Below are 21,714 nucleotides of genomic sequence, written 5' to 3'. Positions count from 1 at the left end.
AAATGTTACATACTTTTTATTTTTAAATAATAAATATACTTTTTATTTAGTATTTAGTTTAACAGTGATGTGAAAACCGTGAGCCCAAACACATTTAAGGGAGATAAGGAAACTACCAAAACGCAAAACGCAAGTTATTATATTTTATGGTAATATAATAACCAATAAGTGCCCATTTGCAAAAAGACTAAATTTTGGGGACTTCTATAATTAAAATTAAAAAATTACTATGGCCTTACTTTTATGGTTAACTTTTTAATATACAGTAATTTTTAATTGAATTAAAATAAAAACATTTACTGTATCATTTTTAAGCTTTATTTGAAAAAATATAGAATCTATCATGATGTAATTTTAATATAAAATTTATTATTAAAATTAATTTGAACACACGTTTCATTTGTATACAATAGTCCATCAATTAATATTACTTATTTTTAAAACAAATACTCAAAATTAATAGTGTGTTTAAAATTTAAGTTTTGAAAGAAAAATAAAACTAGTATATAACTTCATTTAAGCCATATAAAATTATTATAGATGACAAAACTTTCTTTTTAAATGTTTAATATAATTACATATTTTATTTTAAAATAAATACTTAAAATCAGTCTTTAATTTTTAAAATAATAAATATAAATCCATATTCAGAACTTTTACGTGCATGTTATTTGGATTAAATTATGGTGTAATTAAAAGCTAAGAAGAAACCATGGGCTTGGATGAAGCGGTTAAAGACCCGCCCCGGAAAAAAACTTGGAAGGAAGCCTCCGAAAACACGCACATAGCAATTCATCGCTCGTTCTTCACATAAATCACCTTTTCCCCCTTTCTAATGTTTTATTTTTTGTTTCGTTTCTGACTCTCAAATTTTGAGTTTTGAGTTTTCAGAGTTTGCACGTACCACCGCTTCTCTGCTTCACCCTTTTTCCCACCCCAAAATCTCTCTCTGCAAATCTCGCTTCTACTGTTTCTGTCTCAATTCCTTCTTCTAACTTAACAACGCCTGAGAGGGACAGAGACACAACAAACCTATTTTTCTTCTCGTAACCTAACTTCTTGTTCTGTCCGATCAAACCCTTCACTGTTTTTTATTGTTCTCTTTTGTTCCTTGGAGATCTACTCCACTTGTTTTCCAGCAATTTTTCTTAGGAAAATCTGGGAAACTGGTAAAGATTATTTCTTTTTCCCTTTTCACTTTCTGGGTCTTCTTCCCATGTGCTCAATTCATTGTTCTCTTTGTATCATGTTTTGAATTGGTGTTCTTTTAATTGAATTGGTTTTTATTTTTGCAGGGATGAAGAGGGCAAGGGATGATGTTTACTCTGCCTCTGCCTCACAATTCAAACGCCCCTTTGGTTCTTCACGTGCTGATTCGTATGATCTTTTTTACCCTATTTTGTGTTTTTTTTGTTCCAATTTTGTGTTTCTCTCTCTAGAATTGCTTGTTTACCCTATTTTGTGCTGCGTGAATGGAGCATGTGTCTGTTGTCAAGTTCATGCCTTTTGCTTCCCCCCACGTAGAAATGAAGCGTGTCTTTGTTTGTGTGTTTTTTTCACTTGTGGAGTTTATTTTTTGCTGAATTTACTTAGGGTTATGTTTAATTTAACTTCAACTGATTTTAGAATGGGTTCTCTAGTGGGATCATTGGTTAAAAGGAACGGTTGTCTTAGGGTATGGCCAAAACAATTTGATTTGCTTAAGTCTTAGGTATGAATCTTACCAAGCAATAATATGAGTAATGTTGTGAATTGCCTCATTAATTAACTTAGAAGGTGGATAGTTAGAAGTACTACGTGCATGTATGTTTGGCCAGTATTATTTCAACCTGAGGATATCATAAAATTGGCTTAGTATGGTAGTTGAACGAGTGGAACATTTGATATCATGTAGAGATTAGCATGCTGTCATTGTTAACATTCTGGGTATCTAAATTTGTGATTGGATTTTGTGTATGAAGTTATGGCCAAAACCAAGTTCCTGGAAGTGGAGGAGGAGGAGGAGGAGGAGGAGGTAGTGGTGGAGGCGGAGGTGGCAATGGAGGTGGTGGTAGTGGTGGAGGAGCAACTACTTCACAGAAACTGACTACGAATGATGCCTTGTCCTATTTGAAGGAAGTCAAAGACATGTTTCAGGACCAAAGAGAAAAATATGACATGTTCCTTGAGGTCATGAAAGATTTCAAAGCTCAAAGGTAGAGTCTTAGCCCTCTTTACACTATGTGATGATTTTGAAAAGCAGTGTTGTACATATAGAATCAACGGACGTCAAATTTTTTTGGTCCTTTCCAGGACTGACACTGCTGGTGTCATAGCAAGGGTTAAGGAGTTATTCAAAGGGCACAACAATTTGATTTTTGGATTTAATACTTTCCTGCCAAAGGGATATGAGATAACACTTGATGAGGACGAGGCTCCTCCAAAGAAAACGGTTGAATTTGAAGAAGCAATTAATTTCGTGAACAAGATAAAGGTGAACTAGCTTTTCGTGTAGTGACTTATTTTACTGATATTGTTTATTCCCAGCCGTAGTTAATAGGTTTTGCTTCCGCAGAAACGATTCCAAAGTGATGAGCATGTTTACAAATCATTCTTGGACATTTTGAATATGTACCGCAAAGAGCATAAGGACATTGTTGAGGTTTATAATGAGGTAATATGCTTTTTCCTTGTTGTTGAGCACTTGTTGTTGACTTTTTCTTGTTCCCTTTTAAAAAAAAATTTTGGATGAATATTTAATCTCTCTCTTTCTGTGTGTTTTTTTTTTTTTTGTAATTGTCTAGGTTGCTTCCCTTTTTAAGGACCATCAAGATTTGCTTGAGGAGTTCACTAGATTCCTGCCAGACACTTCTGCAGCACCTTCCACACAGCATGCTCCATATAGTCGAAATTCGCTGCAGCGCTTGAACGAGCGGAGTTCTATGGCACCAATGATGCGGCAAATGCAAGCAGACAAGGCAGTAAGATCATTCCTCTCCACATTATATGAGTTTTGTAAAGTTCCTTTTAATGATTGGGTTATAAACTTTTTTTATAGCAACGCTATCGACGAGATAGACATCCTTCCCATGATCGTGATATGAGTGCTGAACGCCCTGAGCTGGATGATGACAAAACAATGATGAACATGCACAAGGAGCAAAGGAAGCGTGAGAGTAGGGATCGGAGAATTCGTGACCAGGATGAGAGAGAAAATGATATTGATAACAGCAGGGATTTGAACTTGCAACGCTTTACTGACAAAAAGAAATCTGTCAAGAAGGCTGAAGGTTTTGGGTTGGCTTCTGACTTTACATCTTATGATGACAAAGATACCTTAAAGAGTAAGTCATCACGTTATACTTTGGACAAATGGTTTCACGAACACACAATCCGTGTTTCTTGCATTTAAGATTTATACAGTTATTTTAGTTTGCCTGTAAGCTATCTTATTTTCAATATGCTGAATATTTTATCTTTTTCTATGTCACAAAATAGTGTAATCATTGACACTATTGAAGCAATTCACCACCTAAGAAAAATAAGTAGAGAATAGGAAACTTATTATTTTTCTCTTGTGTCAAACACTCAACTGTAGATACAGAGTAAAAAGCAGTTCTCGAAGTTGATTCAAGAGAAATATGTGGTTGAACTCAGATTGTATATATAGACCAATTGTTATGAAACTGTCAAATGTACCTTGATATTTCTAAAACTGGAATCTAGTTTGCCCTTCATTTTTTTGAGAGATAGATTGATCTTACTACCTGGTCCAATGTGTTGAGTGTTGTAATATAATATTTAGAGTTTAAAAGAATCATGTACATGAATAAATGTAGTCATCAGCAGTTGTTTGGAGTTCTTACTTTATTTATTGTTCTTTCTGGTTTCCTAACTTGTTGATTTGTTTATCTTTATTCATTTCAGGCATGTATAGTCAAGCATTCAGTTTCTGTGAGAAAGTTAAGGAGAAGTTGAGCAGTTCTGATGACTACCAAACATTTTTGAAGTGCCTTCATATTTTCAGCAATGGAATAATTAAAAGGAATGATTTGCAAAATTTGGTATGTGCTTGCTTCTGTAAGTCACATACTTAAAAGTCATGCGAGAACACATCTGTCTGCTTTTACTCCTGTTCATTTTTTGGGTATTCTTGCTGACATTGAATCATTTTAGCTATGTTACTTCCTTAAGTTCTCTGGGAATTTTATAAAGTTTCATTAATTAAAGTACGAAGGTTAGATGGTACTATTGTTGTCTCAGTATGGAAGAATTTAAAATCTGGTGATTCGCATTGTTGACTATTCATTGCTTTGTGGCTTTACCTGATGGTATATTCTTTCTGACAATTAGCTGGTATTCAGTGCTGTGACTGGTGATTTGCTACTTCAGACAATTAGCTGACCTCACTTGGTGGAATAAGACTTTTGTTGTTCTTTGTTTGTTATTGACTCGAATCATTTAGCCAAAAGGAAAATGAAGAGGGCTTTCATATGAAGGCTTTGTAGTCACAAAAATATGCGATTTTCATGTTAGACAGTTAGAGACTAGCACTTATATAACAGCTTTCAAGATTTTTGAAAATATCGATGCAAGGTGCCATCTATCTACCTTCTAATCTTTTATACAAATCAACTCATGAATTTCTTATCTATCGATCATTTATTGCTGCAGCATCCAAATTGTGTCATAATGTAATTCTCTCATTTCATTTATGTATTGAGTTTATGCCATTCTAAATTATATGTATATGGTTTTGCAAGCTCCTGATGCTAGTCTGGCTGTCATAGTTGGGTTTGTACTTTAGATATTTAAATTATTTTTGGTTACTTGGCTCAAGATCTTATCACCTTTCCAAGTATGAAGGAACTTCAATAATATTTCGTTTCCAACTTAGCCTTTACCTTTTTAGTTGTATGTTAATGTTATGAATGTTCCTTTTGTTGAGGTCTGGAGCTATTCTCTGAATAAGTGATCATATTAAATCCACGAGATTTTAAGAGTATACATTTGCATAGAATAGTTGTATGCAGTTGCTGTTTCTATTTTACTGTCAGCATATTATAGCCAGTGTATTATTAGCTGTTGAAACACAGCATTTGGTAGTTAACAGAAGTTAATTAACAGATCAGTTAACTGTTCTGTTACAATTCTGCAACTGAACTGATTCACTTGACGTTTTCCCTCACAGTTTCCGTAAATATTTATAGTTGCCCTCAAATTACAGAATTCATTTGTGTCAGAAACACTAGAATACCGAAAGCATTTTTAGATTTCTCCTTTCATAAAATTCTTTCTCAGTCCACTTCCCTTTTTTCATACTCTCCTTTGATTTCTGTTCACTTAGTCTTTAACATAAAGAAATCTAGGTGGTCAGATTCTTTTGTGAGCTCAAACTCTATGAATTTAATTGGTTTCACCTTTTTGGAAGTTTTATCTTGTGAGTTTCTGCTGCTACTAGTCTTAATGCACATTGTTTGAAAATTTACATTTCAGGTAACTGATCTACTTGGAAAGCATTCTGATCTTATGGATGAATTCAATGATTTCTTGGAGCGCTGTGAAAATATTGGTAATTGTTTTTAAAAACTTTCATCTTTTTCTTCTTATTACTATAATACTATTATTATTCGCAATCCTTGAGACTCTATTTTTCATATTTGTGTTTTTTCAGATGGATTCCTTGCTGGTGTCATGAGTAAAAGTACGTCTATATACAATACATATCTTATCCTCCTTATGTTAATGTTGTCATTTTCATTTCTTCTCATTTTTGGAAGGGGGGCTGTCAGATTTGTAGACTACATTACCATTATCATTTATTAAGGAATCTTTCTGATTTTGTTGAATTATGCCGAGTATTTTAATCGTTTTTTTTCTTCCATATATTGATGATTGATTTTGATGTTGGAAATATGTTGATTTCAGAGTCACTGTCTACTGATGGTCATGTATCAAGATCCTCGAAGTTGGAGGAGAAAGACAGAGAGCACAAGCGTGAGATGGATGGAGCTAAAGAGAAGGAAAGATACAGGGAGAAATATATGGGAAAATCCATTCAAGAACTTGACCTTAGTGATTGTAAACGCTGTACTCCCAGTTACCGGCTTCTTCCTGCAGATGTATGTAACTTCTCTTTGAATTTTCTTCTTGTTGGCATTGTTAAAATATTATGTTCTTTTGAAACTGTCTTTTCCCCCCCTGTTTTTTGCAGTATCCAATCCCTACAGCTAGTCAGAGATCTGAGCTTGGGGCTCAAGTATTGAATGACCACTGGGTATCTGTGACTTCAGGGAGTGAGGATTACTCTTTCAAACATATGCGTAGAAACCAGTATGAAGAAAGTTTGTTCAGATGTGAAGATGACAGGTAAAACTTGTGCTAAAGTTTTCTATGTTTACTCTGTGTATATATATATATGTATGTATGTGTTTATGTATGTATCTTCCTTGTGCTGGATCTAACATTTTTTCTGTTTCCAATATCTCTCCCACTTCCTGGATGCAATGTTTATTTTGGAGTCAGTATTTGAGTCTAATAGTTTGCATGTATCATGAAATGATGATATTGTTATTCCTGATGTAGATTTGAGCTGGACATGTTATTGGAGTCTGTGAGTTCTGCTGCCAAACGGGCAGAGGAATTATATAATAACATCAGTGAAAATAAAATCAATGTGGAGAGTCTGAATCGTATTGAAGATCACTTTACTGGTTTGTATCAAAATAATCTCAACTTAAAAGTTAATATGTTTAATATTACTGTTTCAATATGTATTGCGTTATAAACTGATTTGAGTTTACATATTGCAGTTCTAAATTTAAGATGCATTGAGCGTCTATATGGTGATCATGGTCTTGATGTCATAGACATATTGCGTAAAAACCCAACTCATGCCCTGCCTGTAATATTGACTCGACTGAAGCAGAAACAAGAGGAGTGGAGTAGGTGTCGTTCTGATTTCAATAAAGTATGGGCTGAAATTTATGCTAAAAATCACTACAAATCACTTGATCACCGGAGCTTCTATTTCAAACAGCAAGATTCAAAGAACTTGAGCACAAAATGTAAGTTTATTTGCATTTGTTTATATTTATTTTTCTTGTTGATTTGATCGTTTGGACTTGCTGTGAGCTCCCCAACATGCCTTAATAAGTGAGGGTGGAAAAATAGAAGTATTATAGTTTGAATCAAAAGTTACATGTCAATTAGGCATTTTTTCATAATAGTCCAAATATTGAAGCTATATAATGTTGGTTCTCCAGCTGGAAAGCATACAATGGCTAATATTGTGAAACAATAGATATTTTGGAACTAGCTATGTTATAAGCATGACAAAAAGAACTTATAATTCCTGATTTCTTTCATTATATATATATTTATTTGGATTTGATTGTTTGACTTGTCATGAGCTCCTTCATTATAATATCTGAAACATTGAACCTATCTCTGATCGATGCTTGAATGGCTACAATATCTGAACTTGTGATGCTGGCTGCTGGTAATAAATGATAAATATTTAACAAGATCACCAAACAGGAGCTTTCTCTCCTTTTTCTTTTATTAAATAAACCATAATAATAACATTCTCTCATTTTTTGGGAGTGTCATGGAGTAAAAATGATATTAACTGATTGATAATGCCTATCTAGCTTTTTCTGAGTCTTGCCTAAGCCGTCATCAGAAAGTTAGAGATTGGAATATCCTTACTGCCTTCGGTTTAAGGTTCTTTCAAACTGTTTGGAAAATTTGAGATGCTTAATGAGGGTCTGGGAAAGCAAGAGAAATAGATTGAGGCTGTGTACATAAAGCTTTAGATTGAAGCACACTTTGCCTTTAACCCATACCTGTACTGCACTGAAAACAGACTTCTTGAAAAACTTCCAAATTACTTATAAGCATATGAAGCAATTGCTTTGTTTTGTTGCTGTTGATCCTGCAGCTTGTTTAGATAAATGAGATGCAGTAATATATAAGTCTTAGCAGGGCTTTACCTTGCCTCCTACAAAATTTTATTAGTAACAATCTTGCAAAAACCTTTGGTATTGTAGGCATTATACATTCATGCAAGTTTCAGTGTCATCATCCTTTTAATCTGTTCTAATATTCTATGTTTGATATTTTATACAGCTTTGGTGGCTGAGATTAAAGAAATTAAAGAAAAGCAGCAGAAAGAGGATGATATTATTCAGTCTATTGCAGCTGGAAATAAACAGCCTCTAACTCCCCATCTGGAATTTGAATATTCTGATGCTGGGATTCATGAAGACTTGTATAAACTTGTTCGTTATTCATGTGAGGAGCTGTTTTCAAGTAAAGAGTTGATAAATAAAATTATGAGGCTCTGGAGTACCTTCTTGGAGCCGATGCTTGGTGTTCCTTCCCAATCTCATGGGGCAGAAAGGGTGGAGGATAGAAAAGCTGGGCATAATGCTCGCAGTTTTGCTGCACCAAATATAGGAGGTGATGGAAGCCCTCATGGAGACTCTCTTTCAATAAATTCAAGGTTACCAAAATCTGATAAGAATGAACTTGATGTTAGAGTAACTGAAGCGAAGAATGTTCACCGGACTAGTGTAACTGCCAGTGATAAAGAAAATGGATCTGTTGGAGGTGAACTTGTTTGCAGAGATGATCCATTAATGGAGAAAGGGCAGAAAAATGCAGAATGCAATGATAAAGGCTCTGGGTTTAGCAAACAATTTGCCTCTGATGAACAAGGGGCTAAAAGCAATTTATCAATTGCAATTAGAGGAGAAAGCAGTCTGAACAGAAATAACTTAGATGTATCTCCAGGTCTGTCATATTTGTTAAATTGATTTAAATTCAGTTCGTTTCATTTCTATTTTTGTTAATATTTGTGTTAGAATACTAAATTATGTTTATATTTCAAGGCTGCGTCCTTACTCCATCACGACCTACTGATGCTGATGACTCTGTAGCCCAGTCTCAGGCTGGTAATGTACCTTTGGTGGAGGTATGAGTTCTCAATTGTGGCAATTTGAACTCTTACCCATTATAGTAGAAGCACTTAAAACAGTTTTGATCTATTTGCTTTCTTATTCTTTTTTTGTTCTTTCTTTGTGTTCTCTGAAACTAAGGAATTTTTATTTGAATTTTTTCCAATTGATATTAGTATGTCTCTGATTATCTTTGTGTTTCAGGGGTGTGAGATGGTAGCTCCAGTACCATTGGCCAATGGCATTCTAAGTGAGAGCAGTAAAGTTAAAACCCATGACGAATCTGCTGGGCCTTGCAAAATTGAAAAAGAAGAGGGGGAATTATCACCAAATGGTGTCTCAGAGGAGGATAACTTTGTTGGCTATGGAGATTCAAATGTGCAGTCAGTGGCCAAGTCAAAGCACAATATTGAAAGAAGGAAATATCAGTCTAGAAATGGAGAGGATGAATGCTGTCCAGAGGCTGGTGGTGATAATGATGCAGATGCTGATGATGAGGACAGTGAAAATGTTTCTGAAGCTGGTGAAGATGTTTCAGGCAGTGAATCTGCTGGTGATGAATGCTTCCGGGAAGATCATGAAGAGGAGGAAGATATAGAACATGATGATGTTGATGGTAAGGCTGAGAGTGAAGGTGAGGCTGAGGGGATGTGTGATACACAAGCTGGTGGAGATGGCACATCTTTGCCATTGTCAGAGAGGTTCCTTTCATCTGTGAAACCTCTCACAAAGCATGTATCAGCAGTTTCATTTGTTGAAGAAATGAAGGACTCAAGGGTGTTCTATGGAAATGATGATTTCTATGTTCTTTTTAGGCTTCATCAAGTAAGGATAATGTTATTTCTTCTTTGATTTTGAAATTTCTTCCTGGGTGGATGTCAAATGCTCCATTTATGCTTCGCAGATTCTTTATGAAAGGATCTTATCAGCAAAAACAAATTCAATGAGTGCAGAAATGAAATGGAAAACAAAAGAAGCTAGTTCACCAGATCCTTATTCAAGGTACATTTTCACAACTAATCCCGAGCCCCCCTAAGTGTGTTCATTACATTTCTGGATTGATTGTTCATATTCTTTTTAGATTTATGAATGCGTTGTACAACTTGCTTGATGGATCCGCTGAGAATGCAAAGTTTGAAGACGAATGCCGAGCAATTATTGGCAACAAGTCATATGTGTTGTTCACGTTGGACAAGTTAATATATAAATTGATCAGACAGGTAAGTTGCTTTATTTATCTGTCTTGTTTTCTACTTGATTATGATGTTTTTCCTTCAAAGGTTGTTCTAATTTACCTTTTCTGCAGCTTCAAACTGTTGCAACGGATGAGGTAGACAATAAGCTTCTACAATTATATGATTATGAAAAGTCTCGGAAGCCTGGGAAACTAAATGATTCTGTATATCATGCAAATGCTCATGTTATCCTTCATGAAGAGAACATTTATCGTTTGCAATGTGTAGGTCCTTTGTGAGCTTGCTTTCTAGACTCTCCAGAACATATTGTTAGCTGTGGTTGATATTGTTTTCCTTTGTTATTGCAGTCCTGTACCCCCTCACAACTATCCATCCAGCTCATGGATAATATGAATGAAAAGCCTGAGTTATTTGCCGTTTCTATTGATCCAAATTTCTCTTTTTATCTGCACAATGACTTTCTGTCTGTTTTTCCTGGCAAAAAGGAACCCCATGGCATTATACTGCAAAGGTACAGATTCTGCGAGATTACACTTGTCAGTTTAGTAATTTTTTCTTTTCTGTTGATGACGATGGAATAGAGGGTGTGGGTGTGGGTGTGGGGTAGCTATTACCTTGTGTCGTAAGCATGATTTTTCAAATATCGTTATGTTCTTTTTCTTTAACCTTTTTACTTTCCGCTGGTTAATTCTTTATTTGCTAATTGGGGCTTAAACATTTTGGTTGTGGATTTTGTTGCATACTTTAGCTATGTGGATATATTGACAATCATTTTCAACCAGGTAACATGTAAGTTTCTGCTTCTGTTTTGATGCATACAGAAACAAACGGAAATATGGACAATTAGATGAGCTTTCTGCAGTATGCTCTGCCATGGAAGGTGTTAAAGTAATTAATGGATTGGAATGTAAGATAGCTTGCAATTCATCCAAGGTATGCTGCCTTTCCATTTGTGCAGTTTACGACTTTATTTTTAATATTATAGATATAATCTTTCCTTCTGTTGTTCAACCTCTCTCTCTCTAAAGTTATCCAGATATGTCCCCCCCTTTCTTCCACTACCCCTTTCTTCCACTAAGGTTTTAAATTGCAGTTGGGGCTCTGATGCGGTTTTGCTGTAGTTACAAAATTTGCAAACTATTGCAGAAAATATGGCCACCATTGTAGCTGCTTTTGCGGTTGTAAAGATCAAAACTGCAATATTACAGCTGCTATTACCATTGCAGACTGCAATTTTAAAACCGTCTACCACCATCACAAAATTATATCTTGGGAAAATGTTACCAGTGCACTCTTAGCTTTTTATTTATCGATTCCTTAACTAGTGTCCTTAGAATCATTATTAGCAAGACCCTTTCTTTAAAACCAATGCTTAGAACAATGTTTTTTGTTTTTCTTATTTGTGACTTTCATCTGCAGATTTCTTATGTTCTTGACACCCAAGATTTTTTCTTCCGTCCAAGAAAGAAAAGACGAACATCATCAGCAACCACATCTTTGCAGTACCGTAGGGATAGAGAGGAAAGATTCCGCAGATTGTTGGCATGCCCATAATTTGTATCCTCGCGATGAAGACTTTTTCTCTAACATCTATTAAAACAGCTGAAGAGACTCACATACATACTTTAATGTTTATAAGAGTCTTGGTAAAGCAACCTAGGAACCCTTGGGTTTACAATTTTATTTGTTGTCATAGTACTTGAATTTTCACATGAAAGTGGAGAAGGGAAATATAGATGGGAGTGTGTAATATGTTTATGAGGTCCAATGCGTCGCTGCACTCCTTTGTAAATAGCTTGCTTCATTATATAATTGTAGAAATATTGTTTACCAAATTAATCTTGTTCTTCATTAGTTGCAACAGTTTCTTTCTCCCTTCCAAGCTTGCATGGTCATAGTTCATATTTGATATTGCCCTTTTCAAGTCTTTCTTCTCAATTAGTTCGTGTTGTTGGACTCGAAATGTATTTGTCCTTTATTTTTTTTTATAAGTCCATTTGAGTTTTTGAAGCATAAAATTGTGAAACGTAGCAATGTGGCATGACAAGGCTACACCATAATGTCCCTACACATTCTACAACTTAGTGCATTTTTAGGGAATCATGTTTTAACGTAATTTAGTTATTTGAGAGAATGTTTTTATTCAAGTGCCTAAAAGTGGGGCAGGGTCATTAACATAGACAATGAACTTTTTCATTTTCAATTCTGTGTACTAAAAATTGGACTTTTTTACGTTAAAATTTTTTTTTTGGATATTATGCATATATCTTGAGTTGAAAAATTTTATTTATATGGTCATATTGTACATAATAGGAAAAGTCGTTTGGATGACTTTTATTCAATTTTTAAAACTTTGGACAGAAGTTGATAACTTTTTTTCAATTTTTAAAATATTTTTACACAGGAGTTGATTATAATATATTTTTACTATTTTAGTATATCAAAATGCATTATAATATTCTTCTAATTTTTTATTATAAAAAATAAAATAGATTATTTTTTCAGTCTTTATTATAAGAAACAAACGATAGATTAAAAATACATTAATTTTTAAATTTTTTTATATTTTTTTTATTAGTATTATTAAATACATCATTTAATATTATGAATATTTTTGAAATAAAATTTATATTTTTGTTATAACTTTAATTTAATTTTAGATTAATTTGATGCCAAAATATTGAGTTATGTCGTTTAGTCATATTATAAATAATCATTATTATTGGATTTATTTGTAATAACTTTAAAGTTATCGGTGAATATAGTTTTATGGTTATTGTTATTAGGTTGAGACATAGTGGGTAAGCTCGATCTATCTTGTTATTAATTAGAGAGACTTTTGCTCCTAACTACTTCAGAGTAATTATTGTCCCATTGAGATAGTGTACATAGCATTTAAAAGGATGATAAGAGGAGTTCTTTCTATATTTTTTATTTTTATCTCGTCAATCAAGGAAGCACTCAATAATTATTATAGTGTTTATTTATCACTTGTCATATTAAAAATTAGATTTTATTTTTTCTTCATTTTAGTGACATGTCTTTTTTTGTCAACCATTTCTCCTTCTAAACTTTATATAAAAATAAAATAATTATTTTAAAGATTATTGTGTAATTCAAGAGACTAATGCCTAAATATCATCAATATGTCCTCCACAAGTTTTGATAAAAAAAAGGTTGCCAACAAAGTTTATAAACACATGATATTGAGTTGTAAACAATTGTTTTTAGCTTATTTGTTGATAATTTAATAATTAAAACCTACTATGGTATCTAAAATACATTAATTGCTTACTCACAATTTTTTTATATAAGTTAATCAGTTGAAAATTTTCACCTTTATTTTTAAAATACATTAAATAAATCCCATTTTTAGTTACAACAATAACATTGTATATATTATATTACAAAATAATTCTGTGATGGCAAATTGTGGAGACATTTTGGACTCAGTCTCAATTTTATTGTTATAATAAGATTTATTGAATCTTATAAAGCACCTTGGGCGGATGCTTAGGCCATTTTGTTAGAAAAATTGCACATCGTTTATAGCTTGGCATGCTGTTTTTGTTGTGCTTTTCCATTTATCCATATTCCACGTTGTTGTTGAGTCACCAGATATAGGTATCTTATAGTGTGTAATATCACTACTTTTTCTAATATGATTTTTTGTATTATTAAGATAGTTATAGTTTCTGTTGACTTATTTTGACATCTTGTTGTGACCACATATTTTTGATTAATCTGAAATAATATGATGGTTTTAATTTATGTTATCCAAGTGAGAAACTGTTGGATATTTTATGTGTGGACTGACATAAATCAATTTTTGTTATAACTTTAATTTAATTTCAAATTAATTTGATGTCAAAATATTGAGTTATGTCGTTTAGCTCATATTATAAATAATCATTGTTATTAAGCTTATTTGTAATAACTTTAAAGTTATTAGTGTATATAGTTATATAGTTATTGTTATTGAGTTGAGACAGAGTGGGTAAGCTCGACTCATCTTGTTATTAACCAGAGAGACTCCTGCTTCTAACTATTTTGGAGTAACTGTTGTCCCATTGAGACAATGTACAGAACATTTAAAAGGGTAACAAGAGAAGTTCTTTCTGTATTTTTTATTTTTATCTCATCAATCAAAAAAGCACTCAGTCATGAACTCATTAACCTCAACTGTTGGGCAATTCTAATTCCTAATCTTATTATAGTATTTATTTATCACTTGTCATATTAAGAAATAGATTTTATTTTTTCTTCATTTTAGTGACATGTCTTTTTCTGATAACCACTCCTCCTTCTAAACTTTTTATAATAATAAAATAATTATTTTAAAGATTATTGTGTAATTCAAGAGACTAATGCCTAAATGTCTTCAATACGTCCTCCACAAGTTTTGATAAAAAAAAAGTTACCAACAAAGTTTATAAACACATAATATTGAGTTGTCAACAATTGTTTTTAACTTATTTGTTGATAATTTAATAATTAGAACCTATTATGGTATCTAAAATACATTAATTACTTACTCACAATTTTTTTTATATAAGTTAATCAGTTGAAAATTTTCACTTTTATTTTTAAAATACGTTAAATAAATCTCATTTTTAGTTACAACAATAACATTGTATATATTACGTTACAAAATAATTATGTGAACTATAATTAAACAGTAGACATTTATATGTCAGGGATAAAAAGTTTAAAATAATAAAAAATTAATATTCATTTTTAATCTACCAAAAATTTAGGTAGTTTTTTTTTAGTTAAAAAATCTATATATCTCTTCAATCTCTATAAACAATATTAAAATCATTAGTTTCTCAACATAGGTGATGCACTTTTGATATTACTTTTTAAATTAAGAAATGAAATGAATGTTAAAAATACATTAAATGTTTAGTCTAAATTAAAATAGTTTAAAAATATTTGATATGGTACTCTTAAATTTAAAAGACTATTAATACTCTCTAAAAATTATATTAAGATATTAAAGGATATTTATGTTAATATACTATTAACTTTATTACTAAAATTAATAGTTATGATTATTCTACATATACAAGAACATATAATATACTTTCATTTTTTTTAAGCATTATAGAATTTACCTAGTTTAAATTGTAACTCATAGCAAATAATAATTTTAAAAAAAAATTTAAATAAGTCGAGGTGAGCTACTTACTTGAAATTCAAATATGTTAAAAATAGACTGTTTAAATTTAGTTTATTTATTTAAATAAATTAAATTAAAATTTTGATTTTAATTCATTAGTTTGTTTATGATTTATTTAAAATATAAATTTTTAAAATTAAAATATAATAACATATATAAAAGATAATAGCAATCAAATTTATAATTTTAAGTAAATATAATAAATAAAATTATGATGTCTATATATATATATATATATATATATATAATTAAGTTTCTTATAAGTTATTAATATTAAACTTATAAAACCTAAACATAAATTATTTAAAAATAAAACATAACTTTAAATTTGATATACTATTTATTTAAGTTATGAAGAAAGTTTAACGAATATTAAATAAGCCGAGGTGGAACAATGCATTTATACTTCTACTTCTCCCTACACACATATGAAGGGAAAAAGAAAAATCAAATTTATGTTAATAAAAATTGTAAACGATATAAAGAGCGTTATGGTAATTACAAAGCCACGTTGATGAACACATTGGAACATCCACTCCCTCCCTATCCTACTCTCTCTCTCTCTCTCTCCCTCTCTGCTTCCTTTTATCACATTCTCTCTCATTTTAATGGCCTCTGCTTCCATTTCTGATTCTCCTCTCTGCAACAAGAAGAAGAGGGTAACCTTTCTACCCCTCACCCATTTTTCTCTATATTCTCTTTTGCTTCTAAAATCATTCTCTTTTCCAAACAATTGTCTTCTCATAATTTTGAACCTGTTGTGTTAAAGATATGATTTTTTTCAACTCATGACTCATTGCATTGCATTTTCTTTTGTTGGGTATCAAAGGGTAACAATTTCTTTCTTTCTATTTTTGTTTTCCAATGGTTTGGTGTTTTATAATTTTCCCTTCATTCAAACAAAGAGTATCAAAGGGTAGCGATTTTCTTTCTTTATTTTTCTGTTTTGGAAATTTTCTTCCTTTTTTTCTTTGCATGGTTTTGTGATTTTTGATTTTCCATTTTCATTGGCTTATGGCAATGTGATTGTTCAGACAAATGGGTCGGCGAAACTGAAGCAAATCAAGCTTGACGTTCGGCGTGAACAATGGCTTTCTCGAGGTAGCTTCTTGATCTTCATTTTCACATTTCACCATGAATTTGTTCAAATACAAATGATGTTTTTCGGTCATGTTTTTAATCCATCAATGACATTGAATTCACGAATATTTTTTATTTATTTATTTATTTATTTTCCCTTTTTCTCTGACCCAACCATGAATGCTGAATGTCTTAATAATTTATGTATAGAATGATTCAATTTGGAGTTTCCTTTTATTTGTTAATTATCTGCAAATTAGATCCTTTGTCTATTCCTTTGTTGTTGCTCCTTTCATTTCATTATCTTTGGAACTATTATATTTATTTGCTTTTGTTAAGATGTCCCACATTCATATTAATATGGCTAAACTACTTTTTATAAGACTTAGGGAACCCTCCCCTCTTGAGCTAGTTTTTGGTGGCAAATTCGGTCCATTATAATATCGTGTCACAGTTTATTCAGTTTGAATGTAGAACACTCACAGATGTCTAGTCCATTTCTAATATTTTCACGAACCTACCATCCTAAAAATGGTTTTATGATATTACTACCTTGCACTATCTACTTGCAAACTTATTATGGCTTTAGTATAGTTCAACATGTATGGAATAATCTTTGTATCAAATTTTGAATTGTAATATTCTAGTAAGAGGATATTGAAAGCTTGGCATGATTTGTTATGACATGGTCAGGGCTTCTCATTCTCATCTGACGTTGTTGGAAGCATCATATGACCATGCTTTATCACTGATTCCAATGTTGTATGCTTTGCTAACAATAAACAAAATCTAAAGTGTAATAAGGCTATATAGTCTATTTAACTGGTAACATAAGACCAAATTTTATGTATCAAAGGAATGCAAGAAATGTTCACAATATTGTATTTTAAATTCAAACATGGTATAAACATTATTTATGAATTGTTTCAAAATCCTTGGAAAGTCACTATTTTTTTATTATTTATTTTGTTCATTGTCGATTACGTTGATTTGTTTCAGTCAAAAAAGGATGTAATGTTGACTCAAATGAAAGGGCTGATCATTGTCCATTGTCTAAGCAAATTGGCAATGAGGAGAATAGATCATCATCATCATCATACAAGGAAAACGGGGGGAGAAGAGGGGAGGATATTGAAGGCTCTTGCATCCAGGGTAATGAGTCAGGATCCTTCATAAACATCCCTGTTCAAAATACTTTTGATCATGATGAATCGGGGATTGGTCTCTCTAGGAGAAGTAGCGGCAGTAGCAGCAGCGCGAGTACTTGTTACTCAGTTAATGTCATCGAGGAAGAAGTAGATGATGGATGCCTTGATGACTGGGAGGCTGTTGCTGATGCTTTATATGCAAATGATACTCAGCGCTCCATGATTTCAGAGTCTCCTCCAGTTCCAGAGGCTGCCAAGAATCTTAGAGTGGATTTCTCAAGAACGGAGTTCAAATCAGCAGTTTCTGAATCAAATCTAAACTGTCGTGCTTGGAAACCTGATGATGCTTTTCGTCCTCAGTGTTTGCCCAACCTCGCAAAGCAACATAGTTTTTCATTAAATTCAAACTGGCACAATAACCACAAAACAGTACCTTGGGCATGGCAAACAATAATTTCCCAACCTGCTCAATGTCCCATCTGTTATGAGGATTTGGACGTGACAGACTCGAGCTTTCTTCCTTGTTCATGTGGATTTCGTCTCTGCCTTTTTTGTCACAAAAAGATCCTAGAGGCAGATGCGCGATGTCCTGGCTGCAGAAAACTATATGATCATGTAGATGGGAATGTTGGATTCAACATAGGAGCCAAAGCTTTCCACATCACGCAATCTTGCAGTATGAGTACAGGATGCTAGGTCTAAGAAGACAGATTGTGTTTCCAGAAACATCATGTAAATGATTTCTTTCTTGTGTCACTTTATTTATAGTTCCCTTCCCCTTTTTCTTTTTTCAATCTCTCTGAATTAAAAAGATCAAATTCTGTTTAGTATTGTGAATAGGTAGAGGTTTAAACCAAGCAGATAAACAAATTAGAAGTCTGTTAAGCTTGATTTGCATTACCATGGTTTTTTGTCATATGTTAATGCAGGAAACTGAATGCTGTTATTGTGGAAAAATAAAACAATTTAACTTTGAAGACTGAAACTTTGAATGACAGTGTTGTACAGAATGCTGTTATTACTTATTAGTACAGTATGGTCTATTCTAGACCTCATTCCTTCATTTAAAGAAAATTATGAATATGTATTAGGTAAAATGGTGCCCAGCTGCATCTATATGATTTATTGATTCTGAATGTGTTATTATCTGTGGCTGATTCTGGGCCTATGGAATCAGGGGACACTTTAAAATGGTTGCTGTACCAATGTTTGATTCTCATCAGCTCATCACATTTGACTAGTCTAGTTTGCATTTTGCAATCTTTTTGTTTCTATTTTTGCCAATGCAGGTTTGATATAATGAGAATTGGATGAGTGTTGGTCTTTTATTGTCTAAAATCTAAAATAACCAATGCTACTAATGACTTTGCAGTAATGCTTAGTTGCTTACATTTTAAGCATAGCTCCTCCTACTAGGATTTATGTTCCATCAGTAACTGGGATTTATTATTATACTAATTGTATTTTTATAATGTCGTATCATTTTTATTGGAATTTTCATTTTTCTGTTGATATGCAGAAACGACCCCCTAGTTAACATGGATGCTGAAGTTTGTACTCCGTAGATATGGTTTGACATGCGTTATCTGCATGAATCTCCATAGATTAGCACTATAAATTCTAGCAATTTATTCTTCAAATACACTCTTTATCATTAATAAAAATTATAAAAAAATTATCTGAGTTTTACTTTTAATTTAATTTAATGATATCTCCTTACAAAATTATAAAAATGACCATTGGAATTTTATTCCATCTCTCAGTTAAGTTTTTGAATAATATAATAATTTTATTTAATTAACATCTTTAAAGACATACAACAACAATAACAACAAAGTCTTATTTTGCAAGGTGAGGTCGGCTAAATAGATTACATAATGCCATTTAGTTTAGTTAAAAATTAAATTTTTAAAAATTTGGTTAATTAAAATATTTATTTTAATAATTTTATTTAAAATTCTTTTGGGTCTTTTCAAACTTTTTATATTGGATTAAGTCATACAATTCATTCTCCTTATTGATGCTTTTAAAGATATTTTTAACACATAATTAAATCACCTTAAACAATTTTTAATTATTTTTTTTACTATTATAATATTCTCTTATATACTTTCATCTTGAATCTTGTCTTTTTTCATATTTATTTATCTATCTTAACATTCTTATTTTTGTTTTAATGTACGGTAAAACTTTTTTTGTAATTTGATAGGTATTTTATAATCATAAATAACTTTTAATATTATTTTTCATTTTAACTATCTAGTTTGTATTATCAGACTAATATTTTTATTAATTTTTTTATCATTAGAACTTGTGATATAATATTATTTTTAAATTTAATTTTTAACACATGATTCTCATTTTTTTTAGTTTAAAGACATATAGAAAAAAATAATATATATATATTATAAAATATTGCATAAATTAGTATTGATAACATTAAATGTTACATTAAATTTTTTTTTATTACTTGTCGCATTAGAAAAACCATTTACTTGCTCCTATCCTTATTTCATGTCAGTCGTCAATATTTGATTTTACTTTTGGTTTAGTTGTTGCTTAAAATCTAACGTGTTAATTCAGAAATCGAATTAACTCTGATTAACATGCAATTGAGAAATCTTTAAAAATTCTCTTTCAGTTCTTGTTTCAAGTAACATACCAAGTTAAAAGCTTCTTGTAAGCATTGCGTGACTGGAAAAGCACGCACATGTATTTTTGTGTTCATAGAAACCAAACTTATATACAATCTAATTCTTATCAATGAAGTAATGGAACTCTGATAAATACATTAATTTAGTAGATACATATTGGCATATTAATTCCTAACGACCATAGAACTCGTGGCTATTTTAATTGCCAATTTTTTTGGGTGAACACTTGATGTTCTATATTAAAATAACATTAGCAAATAGCAACAACCTCTTTGTGGCCAAACAATGTTGATAGAGAAATCTATACTGTGGGGACAATTATTTTGTTTAATCTTAGAACGCGTTGGTTGTTAGTCTTGTCTATATTTCATCAATTCCTTAGCACCTAACCATGTTTACGTAATGGGTTTTAAAATCACATTTTATTATGCTTAACGGTTTACATAAAGAGCATACCATAATTAGTGTCACCCTTTTAAAAATTAATTTCTAAAAATGAATAATATCTTTTGAAATGTTATTTTTGAAAGATAAAAAAGAAAAAGATGGTTTTTAATGTTAAAAATTGTAATTTTATATTTTCTTTTGTAATCTTAATATTTGTTCACTTTTGACTCCTCATGGATAGAAAATGTTTTTAAAAATGAATAATGGATGTTAGAAAGTTTCACGATAATATTTTATTTTGTTCTTTTTTTTTCTGAAAAATATTCAAGTAGAAAAATGTTAATTTAAATTGAAAATTAATCCTCCCTTAAACATATAATATGCTTTCTGAATAGTTCTAAATACCATTCTTAGAATTAGAGAACACTGCTACATAATAATTAAATTAAACACATTCAATCTTAATTGCATCAACTCTCATCCTTATAACATTATACGTATTTTACGCGTGATAGTCATAATTTCAGTGATACCAAATTTTATAATAATCACTTCATTTCAGGTCGAACAAAAATTAGTCTAATCTATCTCTATATTAAATTGCAGATTTTATATACCAAAAATTTAAAAGTAAAACACTTAACGTGTGTTGGAATAGTAACTTACAAATTATATGGTTTGAGACCTAACATATATTATAAACTATCCTTTTCTTTTTCTAACTTCTACAACCATAGTTTGAGACAGAAATTCCATTTGTCAAACACATTTGTTTGAGAAAGAAACTGTATTTTCACCCTTCTACTGTGGTTCATAGTTTAAGTGTGAATCGAACATTTTTTTAACATAAGACATAAATACATGCATGCAGCACACCGAAATCTACATAAGATACTCGGGGACATACAATAAGGTTTGTAAATCGTTGACTGTAATACTTTAGTACTAAACTTTTAGACAAAAAATTTTGTTAGAAAAAAATAAATAAATAAGTATAAATTATTTTTAATTTACTAGAGAACTTTTATTATTTTTATATTAACAAAATTTCTATTGGATTCTGGAAGTACAAGAGAAAACACGGTTGTATTGGACAAAGGCATGCATGGAGAGAGACAAGGGGAGGGT

The 21,714-nt window shown here is 31.5% G+C and overlaps 2 protein-coding genes across 5 annotated transcripts; both read left to right on the top strand.

Moving 5' to 3' along the window:
- Positions 1 to 725: 725 nt before the first annotated feature.
- Positions 726 to 11,970, top strand: LOC113868162 (paired amphipathic helix protein Sin3-like 2). Of its 3 annotated transcripts, none has more exons than XM_027503744.1 (23): positions 726 to 1,169; positions 1,296 to 1,377; positions 1,962 to 2,195; positions 2,293 to 2,473; positions 2,555 to 2,653; positions 2,784 to 2,957; positions 3,038 to 3,323; positions 3,907 to 4,043; positions 5,476 to 5,551; positions 5,654 to 5,683; positions 5,908 to 6,101; positions 6,194 to 6,348; positions 6,565 to 6,692; positions 6,792 to 7,046; positions 8,110 to 8,775; positions 8,874 to 8,956; positions 9,144 to 9,764; positions 9,844 to 9,941; positions 10,021 to 10,159; positions 10,246 to 10,398; positions 10,483 to 10,646; positions 10,957 to 11,068; positions 11,555 to 11,970. In XM_027503744.1, exons 2-23 carry the CDS (start codon positions 1,298 to 1,300, stop codon positions 11,687 to 11,689), a joined length of 4,200 nt encoding a protein of 1,399 aa, XP_027359545.1. In that variant the 5' UTR covers positions 726 to 1,169; positions 1,296 to 1,297; the 3' UTR covers positions 11,690 to 11,970. The 3 variants fall into 3 exon arrangements, with proteins under 3 accessions (XP_027359545.1, XP_027359543.1, XP_027359544.1); XM_027503742.1 differs by having other exon boundaries at positions 2,784 to 2,960; XM_027503743.1 differs by lacking the exons at positions 726 to 1,169; positions 1,296 to 1,377; positions 1,962 to 2,195; ... (6 more) ...; positions 5,654 to 5,683; positions 5,908 to 6,101 and having other exon boundaries at positions 6,231 to 6,348; positions 8,874 to 8,936.
- Positions 11,971 to 15,825: 3,855 nt separating this feature from the next.
- On the top strand, positions 15,826 to 19,248 carry LOC113867627. 2 transcript variants are annotated; one of them, XM_027503032.1, is made up of 4 exons: positions 15,829 to 15,976; positions 16,352 to 16,418; positions 17,397 to 18,277; positions 19,065 to 19,248. In XM_027503032.1, the coding sequence occupies exons 1-3, from the start codon at positions 15,926 to 15,928 to the stop codon at positions 18,239 to 18,241; spliced, it is 963 nt and encodes a 320-aa protein (XP_027358833.1). In that variant the 5' UTR covers positions 15,829 to 15,925; the 3' UTR covers positions 18,242 to 18,277; positions 19,065 to 19,248. The 2 variants fall into 2 exon arrangements, with proteins under 2 accessions (XP_027358832.1, XP_027358833.1); XM_027503031.1 differs by lacking the exon at positions 19,065 to 19,248 and having other exon boundaries at positions 15,826 to 15,976; positions 17,397 to 18,609.
- The last annotated feature ends 2,466 nt before the right edge of the window (positions 19,249 to 21,714 follow it).

This window comes from Abrus precatorius, unplaced genomic scaffold (assembly GCF_003935025.1).
Source record: "Abrus precatorius isolate BTA unplaced genomic scaffold, Abrus_2018 Scaffold5, whole genome shotgun sequence".
Classification (NCBI taxonomy): Eukaryota; Viridiplantae; Streptophyta; class Magnoliopsida; order Fabales; family Fabaceae; genus Abrus; species Abrus precatorius.
Note: the sequence above shows the minus strand (reverse complement) of the source record. Positions and strands in the feature narration are given on the sequence as shown.

What these genes read in the sequence shown, in the direction of transcription:
- LOC113868162 (XM_027503742.1), top strand. Translation starts at nt 1,298, where the DNA reads ATGAAGAGGGCAAGGGATGATGTTTACTCTGCCTCTGCCTCACAATTC. An exon ending in TGACAAAGATACCTTAAAGA is followed by an intron (nt 3,324 to 3,906) that starts GTAAGTCATCAC and finishes TATTCATTTCAG; the next exon opens with GCATGTATAGTCAAGCATTC. An exon ending in ACCGGCTTCTTCCTGCAGAT is followed by an intron (nt 6,102 to 6,193) that starts GTATGTAACTTC and finishes TGTTTTTTGCAG; the next exon opens with TATCCAATCCCTACAGCTAG.
- LOC113867627 (XM_027503032.1), top strand. Translation starts at nt 15,926, where the DNA reads ATGGCCTCTGCTTCCATTTCTGATTCTCCTCTCTGCAACAAGAAGAAG. An exon ending in TCTGCAACAAGAAGAAGAGG is followed by an intron (nt 15,977 to 16,351) that starts GTAACCTTTCTA and finishes GTGATTGTTCAG; the next exon opens with ACAAATGGGTCGGCGAAACT. An exon ending in TGAACAATGGCTTTCTCGAG is followed by an intron (nt 16,419 to 17,396) that starts GTAGCTTCTTGA and finishes GATTTGTTTCAG; the next exon opens with TCAAAAAAGGATGTAATGTT.